At 43.8% G+C, this 18308-nt stretch overlaps 1 protein-coding gene across 1 annotated transcript in view; it reads left to right on the forward strand.

Moving 5' to 3' along the window:
- Positions 1 to 18021, forward strand: part of LOC124620267 — a 178034-nt gene extending 160013 nt beyond the window's left edge. Inside the window, exons 3-4 of the mRNA XM_047146935.1 lie at positions 17670 to 17806; positions 17997 to 18021. Of these exons, the coding sequence (XP_047002891.1) occupies positions 17670 to 17806; positions 17997 to 18021 (162 nt within the window). The remainder of the gene's footprint in view (positions 1 to 17669; positions 17807 to 17996) is intronic.
- Positions 18022 to 18308: the final 287 nt, after the last annotated feature.

An 18308-nucleotide genomic window follows, 5' to 3' on the forward strand; every position in this document is an offset into this window, starting at 1 on the left:
TGTTGTATTCGTATCTTACAGAAACTAACAGTACGGCAATAGACAGCCTTTTAAACACGCCGCTAACGGCAATCAAGTAATTTATAGAAATACCACAATTAAGAAATTTTTTTTTTTAAACACAGAAGCTAGCAATACGGCAATAAACAACCTTTTAAAACACGCCGCTAACGCCAATCAAAGTAATTTATAGCAATACAACAATTTAAAAAAATTTAAAGAACACTAGTAAACAGGCTACTAAAGCAAATACAGAACTTTGTTGATAAAGTACGGTGAGGTAGTGAAGCTACCAACACCGCCATTAAGAAAATTAAACAGGTCTCAGCAAACACACGATTAATGACAATAGAAGGAATTTACAAACTTGGAGGAATTTAAAAAAAAATTAAACAAAAGTGTCCTGGTATATCAATAGAACATAACAGATATGACGGACCCGTGTAAGGCGGCCACAAATCACCCACTCACGGATGCTCAGGCTTGACAGAATACTGACCAATTTAAATACACCCATAAACACAATTGCCACTCTCAGGCTGGTCACTGCACCGACTTTTAGCCAGCGAAAACTTGTTGTAAGATAGCTTAACTTGCTGACAGAATTAGAGCTAACCTCGTGCAAGGAAACACTACAGCACACAGTCCTAAATGAGCGACCGCATGATCAACCAACAAGAAGCATGAATTTACTCATAACCCACGACAGAATAGCGAAACAATTAAACTGCCCAAAACTACACCTCCCATCGGACAGTAACGAGAGGAGGAGGAAAGATCACTGTCTTCAATTACACCGGTGCCAGGGACAGGAAACCCGGTCGCCGGAGGCCACAAGGCAGAAGAGACGCCCGTTACACAAAATTATCACTTAATGGTTAAACCTTCCACGAACTTATCTTGCAATTATGCTCGAACAGGCAGTACACGACCTCCGATGGCAAGGATCCACACATTCGACCGCGCACGCGCCGCCAGCGTACCCAACACGCCACGGTCACGCGACGACACGCTCTGTCACCGGAGTTCACGTGTTCTCTGCAACGTTGACGGGTAGTGACCGCTCCTTCATGTTAGGTGTCTCCTTTTAAACTCCAGTGTTGAAACGGAGGATTTAAAGAAGCTTGTGAACGTCCCACCAAGGCGAAATGAACAGCAACTACTCATGGGACGATTCTGTATACAACCAACACGCGGGGAGCTCTTCCGTCAATTCGTTACACACAACCGACATACATCACGTGGCGACTCGGTACAACCGACCACGCCTGCTTCCGCTGGAGAGCCACACCCCCTTCTGTGTCCACCACACTCTCTGCGCGCAACCCCTCTACTTCTGCGCCACCACACGAGGTTACAACCGGTCAAAAATCTCACTTTCTCCATAGCAGTTTCCCGGAAGCAAAAACGCAGATATCGATAGCAGAGGGAAAAGACAACCAAGTAGCCACTTAATGACAGACAACATATCAAACAAACATGTCAGGGGAAGAAAAGGAAAACCAATGCAGTCTTAACACAAGGTGTAGCACGAATCGATACACGGCTCACATGCGAAAGGAAAATAACGATTAACCCATTTAAAGAAAAACATTTTAATGTCGACATAAGACGGTAGTTAACTTGTTAAAATTGCGTACCATGTTTACTTTCCAGTTTACAACTGTTGCTCAATATGAGACCATTTGCATTCACGAAAGCCTGGAACCGCGCTAGGGATTCCATTTCACAACTGTTCGCAGCACTTTTCGAACGGTCAAATGGCTCTGAGCACTATGGGACAACTTCTGGGGTTATTAGTCCCCTAGAACTTAGAACTACTTAAACCTAATTAACATATGGACACTTTTTTTTTTTTTTTTTTTTTTTTTTTTCCCCTAGCTGCTTATATTTTATGACCCACCGTCTAATTTCTTATGGTGGGTCGTATATTGCCACTTAGCCGCTGTGACTGGGTCCGGGGTCCGCAGTGACTTAAAGTAACACCACACCGGCTCCCGTCCCCACTCACACCGTTGCCCGTGTCCCGCCACGTGGAGGCGGGCTCTGTTTAGATCCATTTGTTATCTTTTTTTTGTGCAGCATTAGAAAAACTTATAACTAATACAAAAACAAGTAAGATATTAATAAACAAAACGAAATTAAATATTTAGAAAGAAGGAAGGAAGAGAACTGAATAGAGAAGTTATATGTATAATATGGCCCGTCACCTGGTTGTGGGCGGCGGCCCGGGTCTTGGAATGACCCTCAAGACGCTGGCCGTTGCTCACCATGCCTTTAACATCTACCATCCTAAAAACTACCTTAACTAGAAGAGATTAGGGTACGTTAAAGCTAGAAACTAAGACTAAGACCTCCATGTCCAGCCTGCTAAACTATTTACGATATTCAATAGAGAGGTAACCGATTTTGTGCTTGGCTCAAAGTTGCTAATGAAAGGGTACTCGTGGTAAAAGTAATAAGGTAATGACGCTAACGGTTTGTGTTGAGCCTGCAAGGCTCCTAGTAGAGTACATCAGGCGCAAGCACCTCCCGGCCCCGTCGACAACACGACCTGAACGGTGGTTTTCCCCGATCTACCATAGGTATCCGTCGGGTTGGGCTCAAAAGAGAGGAACCACAATTAAGATCCTTCCATCCAGGACGTGCGCCGCCTCTTACCAGGGGGGCGTAGGTCCCTTGAAGAGGTGCCCAACTTTAAGCTTCAGATGAGAGGTTCTTAGTATAGTGGAGGTTGAGGTATAGGCTGTGTAGGTTGGTTGTACAAACAGTTCACACTGAGCCAATGAGACTTACAATGATACGTGGTGTGGCAGTTAGCACTTTCCGGCCCCGCCAGCAACACAGCCTGAGCGGTGGTTTTCCCCGATCTACCATAGGTATCCGTCGGGTTGGGCTCAAAAGAGAGGGACCACAATTAAGATCCTTCCATACAGACTGTGCGCTGCCTCTTAACGGAAGGTGTAGGTCCCTTGAAGAGGTACCTAGCTTTGAGCTCTTATTGGACATGGAGATGCTGTAAACTATTTATATATACGGTGCAATCTGTTTTTAGGATTGTGTGTGACTTGTGCACCTCTTGTCGGTTGTTCCACTCTGTTCTTTGAATTTGACTTGGTTGACACTATGGATCATCCGCGCTGGACGCTTCAATATCTGTGTTGGTGCCCTGGTCTGTATCTGTTTCTTCTTCATCACTCGTGGTGCTAATCATATCTGTATCCCCCTGGGCATCGTGACGTCTGTTTGGACCGACTTGCCTTCGGTAGGGTCTGTTGCGCAAGTATTCTATTTGTTGGATCTTCGAGATTTCGTCCGTTAGTTTGTTGAGTTCAGTCCACCTTTCCGGGTCGCGTATTATGGCATGTAGTTCGTTCTGTGTGTTCAGGCGATTTATGTGTACTGTTTGTCTTGTGTTCGTGCGTTGTCCGCAGAAGAAGACAGTATGTTCAGGGGAACCTTCTTCCCCGCATGTGCATCTATTAGTCTGCTGCAGACTCACGCGGTACAGGTGCGTGGGATAAGGGCCATGTCCTGTGATGAAATGTACCATACCGCGGCTGGGATCAATATGTTTTAGTTTTAGTCTTTCCCGGATGTCAGGGAAGAAGTTGTAGACACGGCGGCCCTTATCGCTGTTGGCCCACTCGCTCTGCCAGGTATCCACTCGCCATGCTCTGAGTTGGCGTGTTGTCTCAATCGGTACACCAGTGATCTGCCGAACCTGGTCTATTCTCCCCATCCTAAGCCAGTACATTGCTGCGCGGTACCTGATGGTGATATCTATGGGGAAAATTCCCATGACGACACATAGTGCGTCATTTGATGTTGTATTGAATGCCCCTGTTAGTCGAAGTAGAACACTTCTTTGGCCTCGACGTACAATGGTTCTGTTGGTTGAGAGATTTAACCTGTGGGCCCACGTACTGGCAGCAAAGCATAGTACTGACTCGAAGAGAGCGCAATGGTATGTTCGTGTCACTGACAGGGGTAGTCTGAATTGTTCCGAATTTAGCCTAGCCAGTTTGTGTAGTATCTTTTCTGCTTTGTTTGTGCATATTCGCATGTGTTCGTGGAAGTTCAATCGTTCATCAATGTATACTCCTAGATAGCGTGTGACTGCAAGTCTTTTTATGTTTGTGTCCCCAATTTTGACTATTGGGTTCCTGCGCAGGATACCCTTTAGCAATGTATAAGTTGTTTTGTTTCCTGCTATCTTTAATTTATTATCTGTGCACCATTGGGTTATTGTCCTAAGTGTTCCATTGGCTCTTTCTTCTAGCTGGGCACGGTTATTTGCTGAAACTACGACGAGTAGATCATCAGCATAAGCGACAGCTCCATCTGTCAAGATGTGCTCCTCTAGTAACTGTAGGAGCGGTTCTATAACTATGTCCCAGAAGATGGGGCCGCAGATCGACCCTTGTGGACAGCCTTTTGTAATTCGTTTAATCACTTTCTGGTTGTCCATTTGCCAAACGACCGTTCTGTCTCTGCAGTAGTCCATGAAACTATTATACAGAGACTCCGGTACCTGCAGGTGTCTGAGCCTCTTGAACAAGGCCGGCCACCAGAGGTTGTCGAAGGCACCTGAGATGTCTATCATAATTGCAAGTGTGTATTTGGAGGGTGTGTCGTGTACTATTTGGAGTGCTCTGTTAATCGCGTCGTCTATAGATTTCCCTTCCCTGAAGCCGTATTGGTGTGGTGTCAGTCCCCGTAGTGTTCGGTGTGCTTGTAGTCTTTTGCAGAGTAGTTTTTCTTGTACTTTACCGAGTGTATTGATAAGGCAAATTGGTCTGTATGACTTGGGGTCTGATGGGTCTTTGTCTGGAGCCTTTTTGATGATAACCGCCTTCGAGGTCTTCCACACTGCAGGCACACAGCCCAGCCTTAATGCATCGTTTAACAACGTTGTGAGAAACGGGGTGATCTGCGGTGCAATTTGTTTCAGTACCTCAGAGTGGATACCATCCGGTCCAGGCGCCTTTTTGTTTTTGAGTTCTGAGATCGCTGTCGCCACTTCTTCTTGCGCAAATGGACAGGTGACGTTTGGTGTTGTGTATACTGTGTCTACTTCGCGTCTCAGTGCTGCGTGTTGTGGTGTGTCTGTGTCTGCGATGTCGTCGGGCAGGAGTTTGCTCAGCAGGAACTCCGCTGTGCGTCTCCAGCCCTTAGTCATCTCACCATCCTCCTGTCGCAGCGTTCCCAGAACCAGTGGGCTCTTAATTTTCTCTGTCACGATTTTGTATGGTTCCCCCCAAATGTTTAGTTGTGTTTGTGCTGCTACATGGCTGTTCCAATGGTCTTTCCTGGTCTTATTCAGCTCAAGTTTATATTTATCCTTGGCAAGCCGGTAGTCGTGTAGTCGTAATTGTCTTTCTCTATCTGAAATTGCTCGTTGGTAAAGCTTACGTTTACGTTTTGAGTCTTGTTTGAGTCGTGTTAATTGTGTAGTCCAGGGAATATTTTGGTGTTTTGTCATTCTTTGCGTGGGTATGCAGGTGTTCTGTGTGTGTGTAATGATATCTGTCAGCATGTGTGCTCTGTAATCAACACTGCCGGTGATGTCTTGCGGTATGTGCTCATGTATTTTTTGTCTGACCCTGTCCCAGTCTGTTTTGTCAAATAATAGTCTTTTTGGTAGTGTTTCTGTGTTGACGTTTGGTGTGCCACTTAAGGTTAGTGTGATGATGTTGTGGTCGCTAGCAGTGATCTGGTCATGTACGGTCCAGTCTCGTACGTGGTTGATGGCGGCATTATTAACGAGGGTGATGTCTATGTTTGATGAATGACCGTTGTGTCCGATGTGAGTCGGGTGATGTCCTTCCTTGTTGAGTACGTGTATGGACACCACACACATCCATCCCCGAAGCAGGATTCGAACCTGCGACCGTAGCGGTCGCGCGGCTCCAGACTGTAGCGCCTAGAACCGCTCGCCCACCCCGGCCGCCTCGAAGGCAAGCCAAGGAATGTTCAGCTGTCGCGCACTGCTGGTAGATCGCACATCGCGCCCAGCATTCTCAGCCGTGGCAACAGTACAGTTTGTGGCGGAATTGGTCGTTGGTCTCACCCAGTAGCAATTCCCAGACAGTCAGTGAGTTCCAACTTCCGAATGATGTTCTTCAACATCGGTGCGGAAAGAGGACATCTCCGTATGTCTTTAGTGCTTCGATACTCACGAAGAGCAGCAGCATTATTGCTACTGTTTTGCCAGTAAGGGCTTACGAGTAAAGCGCTGCTCACCTTATCCACACCCTTGTTGACTGTCTGCAGCTGTAGTGCACACAGATGCTTGTATTCCATCCTTACGTCGCCGTACCAGTAACACTGCCCAACGGCAAGTCACGACACTAACAACGTGAAACCTGCAGAGCACAAGCTGAGCATCATTCCTATGAATTTGGGTACCCATACGGTAAATAGTTTCCCGTCTACAGTTGCTCAAGTAGTGTAAGTTCAATTATAACCACCCTGCATATAAATTAAATGAAAAAAACGAAAAAAAGAAAGAAAATAGCACAAATTGGAAAGAACGCTTTGGTCTTACACATAGTGAATTTCTCCCGGTGAGACTCTCATTTATAAATGTCCGCGAAGAGAGAACGTGGGAGAGTCATATAAGACATCGAGTACCATAACAGACGGTGTGAAGAACAGGAAGAAGGCTAATTCCACGCAGAAACATTTACCTGAAAATCTAATAAGATTCAAGTTACAAAAAGAATCTGCATAAAATACATTTTATCGCCGTGACGATGCTGCTGAAACTGTGGTCATAAAAGATGCAGTGTGTTGCGTTGAGTAAGAACAGGCACCAGCGAAGGATACTTTCTGTGATGTGGACAGTGAGTGGCCATGGTTCGGCCAGCCTGAGGTAGGTGTGATGAAAAAATAGCTCAGAAAATGGAGTAGTTTTGTGGAAAAATGTTTCCCTATCGTTGCGGGAACCGTCTTTGTTTAACTGTGGGAGAATGAATTACAGATTACAACATAGAAATTTCTTTGTCACAAAGTGTTTTAAAAGTGTTAATTAGACCGAGACGCAGAACTTCCGTAAAAAAAAAAAAAAAGTGGTTCGCATACATCAAATTTATTCATCTTCAGGCAGCTGTACAACAAATAGGACTAGTAATGTTGCGGAAAGAAGAAGACGATTGAAAATACTGATACCATGACAGTTGATCAACGTGCAAGCTGCACATTCTTTGAGTACCAAGAAGACTGTGGATATGATTCCGGCGATCCATTTGGCTGCCATCTTCAGGTGCGATTGTTGAGTACACAATCATGCCCGAACTGAATGAAGATCAGAAACAGCGGCGAATTTTGCTATTTATCACTTCATCAGGTTCCACCGCCGGCGGCGCTACAATTCTTCCCTTCGCAGGGGGCAGCTCTTCCGCTTCTCGCATAGGCGCAGTGGCCTGGATCCGGGGTATAAAGGGGCCGCCGTTTCTGATGTTCATTCAGCTCCGGTGTGACTGTGAACTCAGCGACCGCGGCTGAAGATGGCGATCGGATGGATCGCCGAAATATAGTGTAGTGAAGACGATTATGTCCGATACCCGTAAAGAGCATAGACAAGACTGCGGATGCTCTTTAGTCAGGTCCTTCCGTTAGTAGTGGCCAGTAGCAGTGCTGTTCATGACTTCTTACTTGAAGACAATGGGAAACGAGTAGTTTTCTGCAACAACATATGATGAATATTTTCATAACTGGTTTTGATATCATGCAGCTTGATTCCAACTTTATGCGTAACTGAATGCACAAAACTCACATTGTTTGGCTAAGAAAAAATCCAAATCAGCCTCTTCACGTACAGAAAGTGGATGTTTGCTGTACACCTTCAGGTTGGTGAAACGTCAACATATTCTTTCATGGTACAGCCAACAGTGAGCGCTATATACAGATGATCTATAAAATACGAGCAATATACCTGATGGCCAACTTCAGTACTCTTGGTTCCGGCAGGAAAATGCTACGGGTCATACCGTGAACAACACCGTGAATCTCCTGGGTCATCGCTTCCACTTACAAGTGTTTTCGAAGCGGTAAGGATCCCGTATGTCTCGCAGTTTATCTCCACCGTAAATTTTCTTGTGAGGATCTAAATACTGCTTACAAAATTCACTTTCACGCTGCTCCTGAATTTTGAAGAGGAACTGAGAGATTGGTTCTGTAGTAATTCAACGAACGCTACAAAATGGCATCAGGAAGGTGCAATGCTTAGACTAATAGCGCTACGTGAATCGCTTAGTGGAACCCACTTTCAGTATCATTTTCCGATACGGCAGCAGCAAATTTTAAACAGCCTAGGAGGCACTGTATGGCGTGAAATCATGTCTGGGAAAGAGTTCGAAGGTCGAGAAGAAGTGAACCAAATGGAGAGATGGGACTCGTACAGTGAGAAAGGATCTGAATGATGTTCCCTTTACTTTTTTTTCAGTTACTTATTATATTTTATTAATTAAATAACTTATTTATTTGAGTCATCAGTCTTATGGTTGGTTTGATGCGACCTGCCACGAAATCCCCTCCTGTGTCGATCTTATCGTCTCAGAATAGCATTTGCAACCTACGTCCTCAATAATTTCATGGATGTAACCCAATCTCCATCTTTCTCTGCGTTTTTTACTCAGTACCCTCAAGGACGTCGAAACTATTCCTTTACGTCTCAGCAGATGTCCTATCTTCCTGCATCTCCTTCTTGCCAGTGTTTTTCATATATTCCTTTCCTGGCCGATTCTTCAGAGAACGTCCTCAGTACTTACCTTATCACTACACCTAATTTTCAACATTCTTCTGTAGCACCACATCTCAAGTCTTCCATTCTCTTCTTTTCCAGTTCTTCCACAGGCTAAGTTTCACTACCATACGATGCTGTTCCACTAATGTACATTCTCCGAAATTTCTTCCTCAAATTGATACTAGTATACGTATGTTGGCGAGGAATTCCCTTTTTGCAAGTACGAGTCTGCTTCCGATGTCTTTCTTGCTCGGTCCGTCATGGGTTATTTTGTTACCTTTGTGGCATAATTTCATAATTTCATCTACTTCGTAGTCACTAATCATGATGTTAAGTTTCTCGCAGTTCTCTTTTCTGCTAGTACTCATTGCTTCCGTCTTCCTTCGATTTACTCTCAATCTATATTCAGTACTCATCAGACTGTTCGTTGCACTCAGCAGATTCTGTAATTCATCTTCAGTTTCACTGAGCATAGCAAAGAGATCAGCGAATCGTATCATTAATACCTTCTCCTTGAACTTTAATACCACCCTTGAAACTTTCTTTGTGTTCTGTCATTGCTTCTTTGAAGTACAGATTGAACAGTAGGTGGAAAGACTACACCGTTGTCATACACCATTTTTAAACCGAGCACTTCGTTCTTGGACTTCCAGACCTATTGTTCCGTCTTAGTTCTTGTACGTGTGGTATATCACGCACCTTTCTCTACAGCTTATCCCCATTTTTCTCAGAACTTCAAAAATTTTGTACCATTTTATATTGTCGAATGCTTTTTCCGGATCGAAAAATCCAGTGAACGTGCCTTAAGTTTTTCAGTCTTGCTTCCAATATGAAACGCTACGTCAGAATTGCTTCTCTGGTGCATACACGTGTCGTGAAACTGACTGTACCATTTTATATTGTCGAACTCTTTTTCCGGGTAGAAAAATCCAGTGAACGTGTCTTAAGGTTTTTCAGTTTTTCTTCCAATATGAACCGCTACGTCAGAATTGCTTCTCTGGTGCATACATGAGCCGTGAAGCTGACTGGACGATAGTTCTCGGTCGTGTCAGCTCTTGCTATCTTCGGGATGATGTGGATGACGTTTCTTATTCCGTCATGACTTCAGACAAATCCTTCCCCTCGTAGAGTGGTAAACCCACTGCAAGCTCATTGCTACCGCCCTTGCTTTCAGTTTCACCACAGACTGTTGTGATCTTTTTGTACGCTGAGTCAATCCTTCCGACACTTTTTTCGATTTCTTTACATTTTTCATGTAGGCAATTCGCCTTAGCTTCGCTTCACTTCCTATTTATTTCATTCGTAAGTGTCTTCTATTTCAAAATTCCTAAATTTCACTGAAGATTTTTATACTTCCTTCTTTCATTTATCAACTGAAGTAATTCTTCTTGCTTTTTTTAAACATGTCCATTCATCTTCAACTGTACTGCCTACTGAGCTATTCCTTACTGCTGTATCTATAACTTCAAGCGTGTGTCGTCATCCCTTGGTACTTCCGTATCCCACTTCTTTGTATATTGGTTCTTCCTGACTAATCTCTTGAACTTCAGCCTAGTCTTCATCACTAACACATTGTGAATTGATTCTATATCCGCTCCTGGGCACGTCTTACAAACCAGCATCTGATTTCGTCACTTCTGGCTGACCATGATGTAATCTAACTGAAATTTCCCGTATCACCCGGTTTTCCCAAGTATAGCTCATCCTCTCGTAATTCTTGTACAGAGTATTCGCTATTACTAGCTCAAATTTATTACAGAACTCTATTAGTCTTTCCCTCCTCTCATTCCTTGTCCCAAGCCCATATTCTCCTGTAACCTTTTCTTATACTCCTTCCCCTACAATTGCATTCCAGTCCCCCATGAATACTAGATTTTCATCTCCCTTTGTGTACTGTATTACCCTCTCAATATCTTCATGTATTTTCTCTACCTCCTCATCTTCAGCTTGCGACGTCAACGTGTATCTAACTATCGTTGTCGGTGTTGATCTGCTGTCGCTTCTAGTAAGAACAACCTTATCACCGAACTGTTCGCTGCAACACACTGTTCTCCCTTCCTTTCTATTTATAACGAATCCTACTTCCGCTACCCCATTTTCTGCTGCTGTTGATACTACCCTATACTCATCTGATCATAAATCCTTGTATCCTTCTATTTGTCTTCACTGACCCCTACTATAGCTAGATTGAGCGTTTGCATTTCCCTTTTCAGTTTTTCTAGCTTATTCCTCTCAGATCACGTATCGTGTATCCCACAGTATGTCATAGAGGCAACTGCCCGACATGGTCTGGTGTAGCTGTTTGTTACTGCTTGCAAGCAGCAACTGGCGGTGTCCGCATTGCGGCGTTGTGTACACTGTTAACACACAGGCAGTTGTTACTTGCCATCAGTAACAAAAATCTGAGGGTATCGAGCTCTTGCCTCCATGAAATATTGTGGGATACAAAGAACACGATCTTGCGGTGGATCTGAGAGATATACATTGTACTTTGTCGGTGTTTTAGTGTCTTTACAGAAGCCTTATTACATGCCAAGTTCCTTTCAGATTGTGAAGAGTTTCATTAAACAAAAAGCTGTACTGTCCTGATGAGACGATGGATCAGCGAAGTCTGAGGTCAGCATCAGAGCCGTTCAACATATTCATCTACAACAAAGCTATATGACTACTGTGCAATTCACAGTGAAGTGTTTGGCAGAGGATTCTTAGAATCACTTTCATATATTTTATCAACATTTCCACTCTCGAATAGCACATGGAAAAATGAACACTTAAATTTTTAGCGTCAGTTCTGATTTCTCTTACTTTATTACAATCGTCATTCTTCCTAGGTAGGTGGGAATCAACTACATATTTTGGCATTCGGAGGAGAAAGTCGTTATTGAAATCTCGCCGCAATAAAAATCTCCGTCGTATTAATGACTGTCATTCCATCTCCCATATCGTGTTCGTGACACTGTCTCTCCTATTTGGTGATTACAAAGGGAGCTCCCATTACTTGAACTTTTTGGAGGTCCTCCGTAAATCACATCTCTTAAGTATCCCTTGTGGCGCAACAATGTTCCAGAAGAGGACGCACAAGCGTAGCGTAGGCGGCGTCTTTAGTCAATATGCTGATTCATTCAGATGTGCCAATAAAACGTAATTTTTTGGTTCACTTTCCCCATAGCACTTTCTTAAAATTTTCGATTTAAATTTTTCGTAATTGTAACTTTTAAGTTTTTGTTTGAATCGACAACCTTTAAATTTGTGTGACTTTTTTGTGTAACTAAACTCTGCGGCTGTTTACTAATGACGCTGTGATGTAAGGGAAGGTATCATCGTTCAGTGACTGGATGAGGCTGCAAGATTAGACAAAATTTATGAATGTCAACTTTCTCTAAATGTAGAAGAATGTAAGTTAACGCAGATGGTAAGAAAGACAATCCGTAGTGTTCGAATACAGTATTAGTAGTGTGGTGCTCCACTCACATCGATTGTGTATCAGGGCGTAACATTGCAAAGTGTTATAAAATGGAGCGAGTACGTAATGATGGCAACACGGGTGGCGAACAGTCGATTTCATTTTTTGGGACAATTTTAGGAAAGTGTAGCCATTTTGTAAAGGGAAACGCGTGTAGTACATTAATGCGAAACATTCTTGAGTATTGCTCGCGTATTTGGGATCCCCACTAGGTCGGATTACAGGAAGACATCCAGGCAACTCGAGGCAGATTGCTAAATTTGTTACTAGCAGGTTCGAACGACACGCAGGTGTTACGGAGACGCTTCGTGAACACAAATATCTGCAGGAAAGACCACGATCTTTACGCGAAACGCTATTGACGAACTTTAGAGAATGGCCATTTGAGGCTGACGGCAGAAACGATTCTACTGCTGGCAACGTACATTTTGCGTACGGACCACGAATATAAGTTAAGAGAGACTAGGGTCAGTACGGAGGCATATAAACAGTCATTTCTCCCTTGCCCTGTTTGTGAGTGGAATGGGAAAGGAAATGACCAGTAGTGGTAGAAGGTACCCTCCGTTAAGCACCTTACGACGACTTGCAGAAAATGTTTGTAGATGTAAACATAACCCAATGTATTTAGTGCCCGTGGAGGACCTCACACGTGCTATTGTTCAAGGCTAGTGTCAAAATTATGCACCACGCAGACATCTTGTTGATGTGATTTTGCAACAGGTTTTGATCTTCTGACGGCTTTTCTAGAGGCATCATTTGAGAACAATCTAAGAGATTTTCTCACTTTGTCTCCTAAATCGATTATATGCAGGGAGAGCAAAATAAAACTAGCCTAGTACATATTTCATGGAACTCAAAATGGTGACCCAACTTGACGTATTCAGTCCTGGGAGCGAGTGATGTAAGGTAAATGTAATAAGTTCTGGGCCAGTTATTTCTCCTGATGACTGAGGACAGTGTACTGAAGAACACTGCATCTGCAAGGCTTCATCTGCAGACAAATAACTACTTACGAGAAATATGTTTTTACGGTGGATACTATCTCCAAGTGCACATGGCACAAGCAAGCCATTAATGTTCATTTTCCCCTGGACAGCAGGTCTCTGTCATAATAGGCTTCAAGACCTTCAAGAGGTTTATCACTACTTCTCACAATAGCAATTGTAAACCAACTATTACCAGTAACAACCTTGGTTGTTGTACAAGAAAAATTAATCTTGGCTCCAACAAAAGTAATTGGTCCAGTCAGTAGCTCTTCTTGGGCAACATTATTAGGTGTCATCGAAAAAGTATCAACAATCTTGTAGCCAGGCATTCTTGATCTTCTTGTACATCTCCTCCTCCTGTACGGCATGGCTGTGTGCTTCGTGCGGCTGCCTCGATGGAAATGAGCGTGCAGCTGTCTGCATGGCGGATGTACGTCAGAGATAAGAAGGGCGCGGCAGGAAGTCGCGCGCTAAAAAACAGCAATGGCGGCTGGAAGTGCCTTTTTCGTGCGGATCGCGCTTGGTTAAAACTAGAGCGCGATCCTCCCAGGCGCCTCGTGCAGCGGCTAAGTCCCGTTCAAGGTCACCCGCCAATATGGCGGCGCACACAGCCATTAGCATTTACACGTCTCCTGTTTCTTGTATATAATGAAAACGGTTTGTCTGTCAATACAACAGCTGTACCATAATTCCTATCGCCCTTAACTCCAATAGAGATGGTACGATAAGCAACAATATCTCTGTCATAATAGGCTTCAAGACCTTCAAGAGGTTTATCACTACGTCTCACAATAGCAATTGTAAACCAACTATTACCAGTAACAACCTCAGTTGTTGTACAAGAAAAATTTATCTTGGCTCCAACAAAAGTAATTGGTCCAGTCAGTAGCTCTTCTTGGGCAACATTATTAGGTGTCATCGAAAAAGTATCAACAGTCTTGTAGACAGGCATTCTTGATCTTCTTGTACGTCTCCTCCTCCTGTACGGCATGGCTGTGTGCTTCGTGCGGCTGCCTCGATGGAAATGAGCGTGCAGCTGCCTGCATGGCGGATGTACGTCAGAGATAAGAAGGGCGCGGCAGGAAGTCGCGCGCTAAAAAACAGCAATGGCGGCCGGAAGTGCCTTTTTCGTGCTGATCGCGCTTAGTTAAAACTAGAGCGCGATCCTCCAGGCGCCTCGTGCAGCAGCTAAGTCCCGTTCAAGGTCACCCGCCAATATGGCGGCGCACACAGCCTGCATTGGTGCAGAACTGATGGTCTACACTGAAAGGCGTAGTCCACTTCATTGTGGAGGAAACATCAGGCAGAAAATTATGTGATGTGTTTGCAGGAAGACAGACGCAGAAAAGAAACTAACACAGTGAAGTGCATGTGTATTAAAGTAGAGAAAGTGGTACAAATATGGAATACAATTCTGTTTTTCGTTCATAAATTTCTCAGTTTATCACATTAAGAGAACAAAATATCTGTAGAACATATTCTGGGGACTATTTTAATGTTTCTAATGTTTTCGAATAAATAAGACATAACACAAAGTTTGGAATTTTTGGCACTTCAGGTTATAGAGTACAAATATGGAATACTTAACTCATGTAAAGTTTCTTAAAATTAAAACAAATAAAGTAAAATCTAATAATTCATTATAAAAACACTAGAAATCATAATACAACAGAAAAATACACTAAATTTACCCTTTTCAGTTATTAAATTCCTTACTCTATGTAATTTCACTTGCAGAAGTTACACACATATCATCCTTTAACCGTAACGTGCACATTCAGTGAGCACCCAGATTTTGCACATTAGACACATTTTCCATTCTTCCCTTGCCTCGTTCCATGGAAATTTACCTGAGCAAAAGAGAATTTGCCATCTTCTTTAGCGGGTAGACTGTTGTCCAGAAGGCTACTAAGGTTGGACGAATTTTCTCAAACGCTAAAAACATCCTCAGAATCAGATGATCCTTGGTTCGTAGGATCTAGTACCCCATGCTTCTTTGTCTCCAGTTTACTTGTAGCTGTCTTCGATACTTCAACACATGTCTTGTATGGAGACAACATTAGGCCTGCTAAAGGAGCTGCTATTCTTCCCTCCATTCCTGGTCTCTTCTTTGTGCAGTGGGTGAGATTTGTCAAGGTGTAATTTCAGACGTGGCAGGAGGTGTTCCTCACTCGACTTCAACATTAGCCACAGCTCCTGCAGATGTTTCACTGACTGGATAATTAGGCAAATCCTTAATTATTCCTTCATTGCTGGCGATGAAATCTGCATCCGCGAAAACATGTGGGTTTAACGAGTATTTCCTGTCACCCTTAACACTTTGACTGCCATCTCCTCTGTCTAGCAGTTGAAGTAGACCTTCGCATTCAGTTCGGCGATGTCCATGTCCGTTACTGGACTTTTATTTTCCCTCATCCATATGCGTACCAGGTCAGAATAATAAGCTTTCTAAGGACTCATGAAAGCTCTATCCAGGTGTTCGATGCTGCTGGAGGCATGAGGAGGCACACTAAAGGCTTTGACGTAGTTTCGAGTGCGAGATTTGTAACATCCAGGTTTCTACAGGGGCCCATTTTCTTGTCTCTAACATTTGTAATTGCTATTTATACAGTAACTATTTGCATAGGAAGACACGTTCATAGGATATGTGGACAAGGAAAAGGCGTTCGACAATGTAAAATGGTGCAGAATGTTAGATCCCGAGAAAAATAGGGCTAAGCTATAGGGAGAGACGGGTAATATACAATATGTACAAGAGACAAGGGTGGACGAGCGAGAACGAAATGCTCGGATTGAAAAGGGTGTAAGATAGGGCTGTAGTTATTCGCCCCTACTATTCAGTCTGTACATCGAGAAAGCAATGACGGAAATAAGAGAAAGGTCCAGGAGTGAAATTAAATTCAAGGTGAAAGGATATCAATGATACGATTCGCTGATGACATTGCTATCCTGAGTGAAAGTGAAGAAGAATTACATGAGCTCCTGAATGGGAGGATACAGAGTACGTATTGAGAGTAAATCGAAAAAAGACGAAAATATTGAGAAGTGACAGAAATGAGAACAGCGAGCAAGCATCAGGAGTGATGATCACGAAGTAGGTGAAGTTAAGAAATTCTGCTACCTAGGCAGCAAAATAACGAATGACGGATCTAACAAGGAGGACATCAGAAGCAGACTAGCACTGGAAAAAAGGGTATTCGTTGCCAAAAGAATCTACTAGTATCAAACATAGGGCTTAATCTGAGGAAGAAATTTCTGAGAGTGTACGTTTGGAGCACAGCATTGTATGGTAGTGAAGCGTTTGAAATGTGGTGCTAAAGACGAATGGCCGGCCGGGGTGGCCAAGCGGTTCTAGGCACTACAGTCTGGAACCGCGCGATAGCTACGGTCGCAGGTTCGAATCCTGCCTCGGGCATGGATGTGTGTGATGTCCTTAGGTTAGTTAGGTTTAAGTAGTTCTAGGCCACTGATGACCTCAGAAGTTAAGTCCCATAGTGGTCAAAGCCATTTGAACCATTTTGAAAGACGAATGTTGAAAATTAAGTGGACTGATAAGGTAAGGAACGAGGAGATTTTGCGGAGAATCAAAGAGAAAAGGAATATGTGGAGAACACTGACAAGGATAAGGGACGGAATGAGATGACATCTCTTAAGGAATCGGGGAATGACTTCCATGGTACTAGAGGGAGCTCTAGAGGGCAAAAACTGTAGAAGAACACAGAGATTGGAATTCATCCAGTAAATAATTGAGGCGTAGGTTGCAAGAGCTACTCTGAGATGAAGAGGTTGGAACAAGAGAGAAATTCGTGGCGGGTCTGATCAAACCAGTCAGAAAGCTGATGACTCAAAACTAAGTTTGCATAGCAGACTCATCCCATTCTTTAGAGCTCTTGAAATCATTTCTGAAGCAATTTCTATAAGCAAAACAGATTGTGAAAAGTATGGTACAAATATTGGATACTGGGGTACAAATATGGAATAGTAGTATCGCAGATTAGCGACACAGCCATCCTGAAATTCAGAAATGCTAACAAAATCGAGAGTTAAATTTAAATAGGCAACAAACAACCTATTATACATCGTAATGTGTTAACTAAACGTCTGTTTACAAAATATATTAATAATTTATGTGTTATGACAACAATGAAACAGAAAGCCAGCAACCTGCAACAAATATGCCTCCTAGTTAATTCGCTCACTCGCAATGGCTCCCAAATATGATATAATTACTTCCCAAAGCAGTTGTGAACGTAGTTTTCAAGCAGCACCTTTCACAAGGAGAAAAGTCGTAGCATTCCATATTACTACCCATATTTCATGTTTCTACCTCTTCCTCTCTCAATTAGCAAAATATCAGGACGTATACCACTAACAGCCTGTATTTTGCCCACACCATAGATTAAGAAGAGCAGACAGATTATAAAGGCTGGTTTGGACCGACTCCACAGAGTGAGTATTGGCGTGTGCGCAGGAGCAGGACGAGGTGGACCTGTGCGACTTCCTGGCGCCGCAGCCCGAGACCCGCGATAACGAGTGCCAGACGCGCGAGAGCCTCTTCCTGACGGCGAGCGTGACCACGGCCACGAGCACCACCTCGCCCAGCTCCGACCAGACGTCGACGCCGCCCCCGCCGCCCCCGCCGCCGCCGTCCGCCGCGCTGCTCGCCTCCCGCGCCGCCGCCGCCGCACCACCGGTGAGTACCGCCTGGCTCAATGTACGCGACGATGCGGAACGTAATTGTGTACAGTTCCGTTCCAGGCCTTTTTAACTGCTGCGCATGCTCCTGAACTTACTGCAGGAAACACCTTCGCAAGCATCCGTGATCGCTTAATGATTGCTCCGTTAAGGGGGAACGACAGGGTGACGGTCGAAAAAAACTCGAATTTATTTCATGGAATTCGAATGTATACGCATTGAAGATTTGTTCGCGAAAATATTATGTACAAACTCCAAAAAGTAACGAGTCTGTGAGCGTTTGAAGCCGGGCGTTCATGGCACACCTCGGCGTTAGAGAACTGATTCCATGCTCACGCTCCCTATTTATAGCGATTTGAGTAAACTTGATGTGCTGGATTGTTGTTTGGATGGTTTCGCTCGAAATGTGAAGGAA

Source organism: Schistocerca americana, chromosome 6 (assembly GCF_021461395.2).
Source record: "Schistocerca americana isolate TAMUIC-IGC-003095 chromosome 6, iqSchAmer2.1, whole genome shotgun sequence".
Classification (NCBI taxonomy): domain Eukaryota; kingdom Metazoa; phylum Arthropoda; class Insecta; order Orthoptera; family Acrididae; genus Schistocerca; species Schistocerca americana.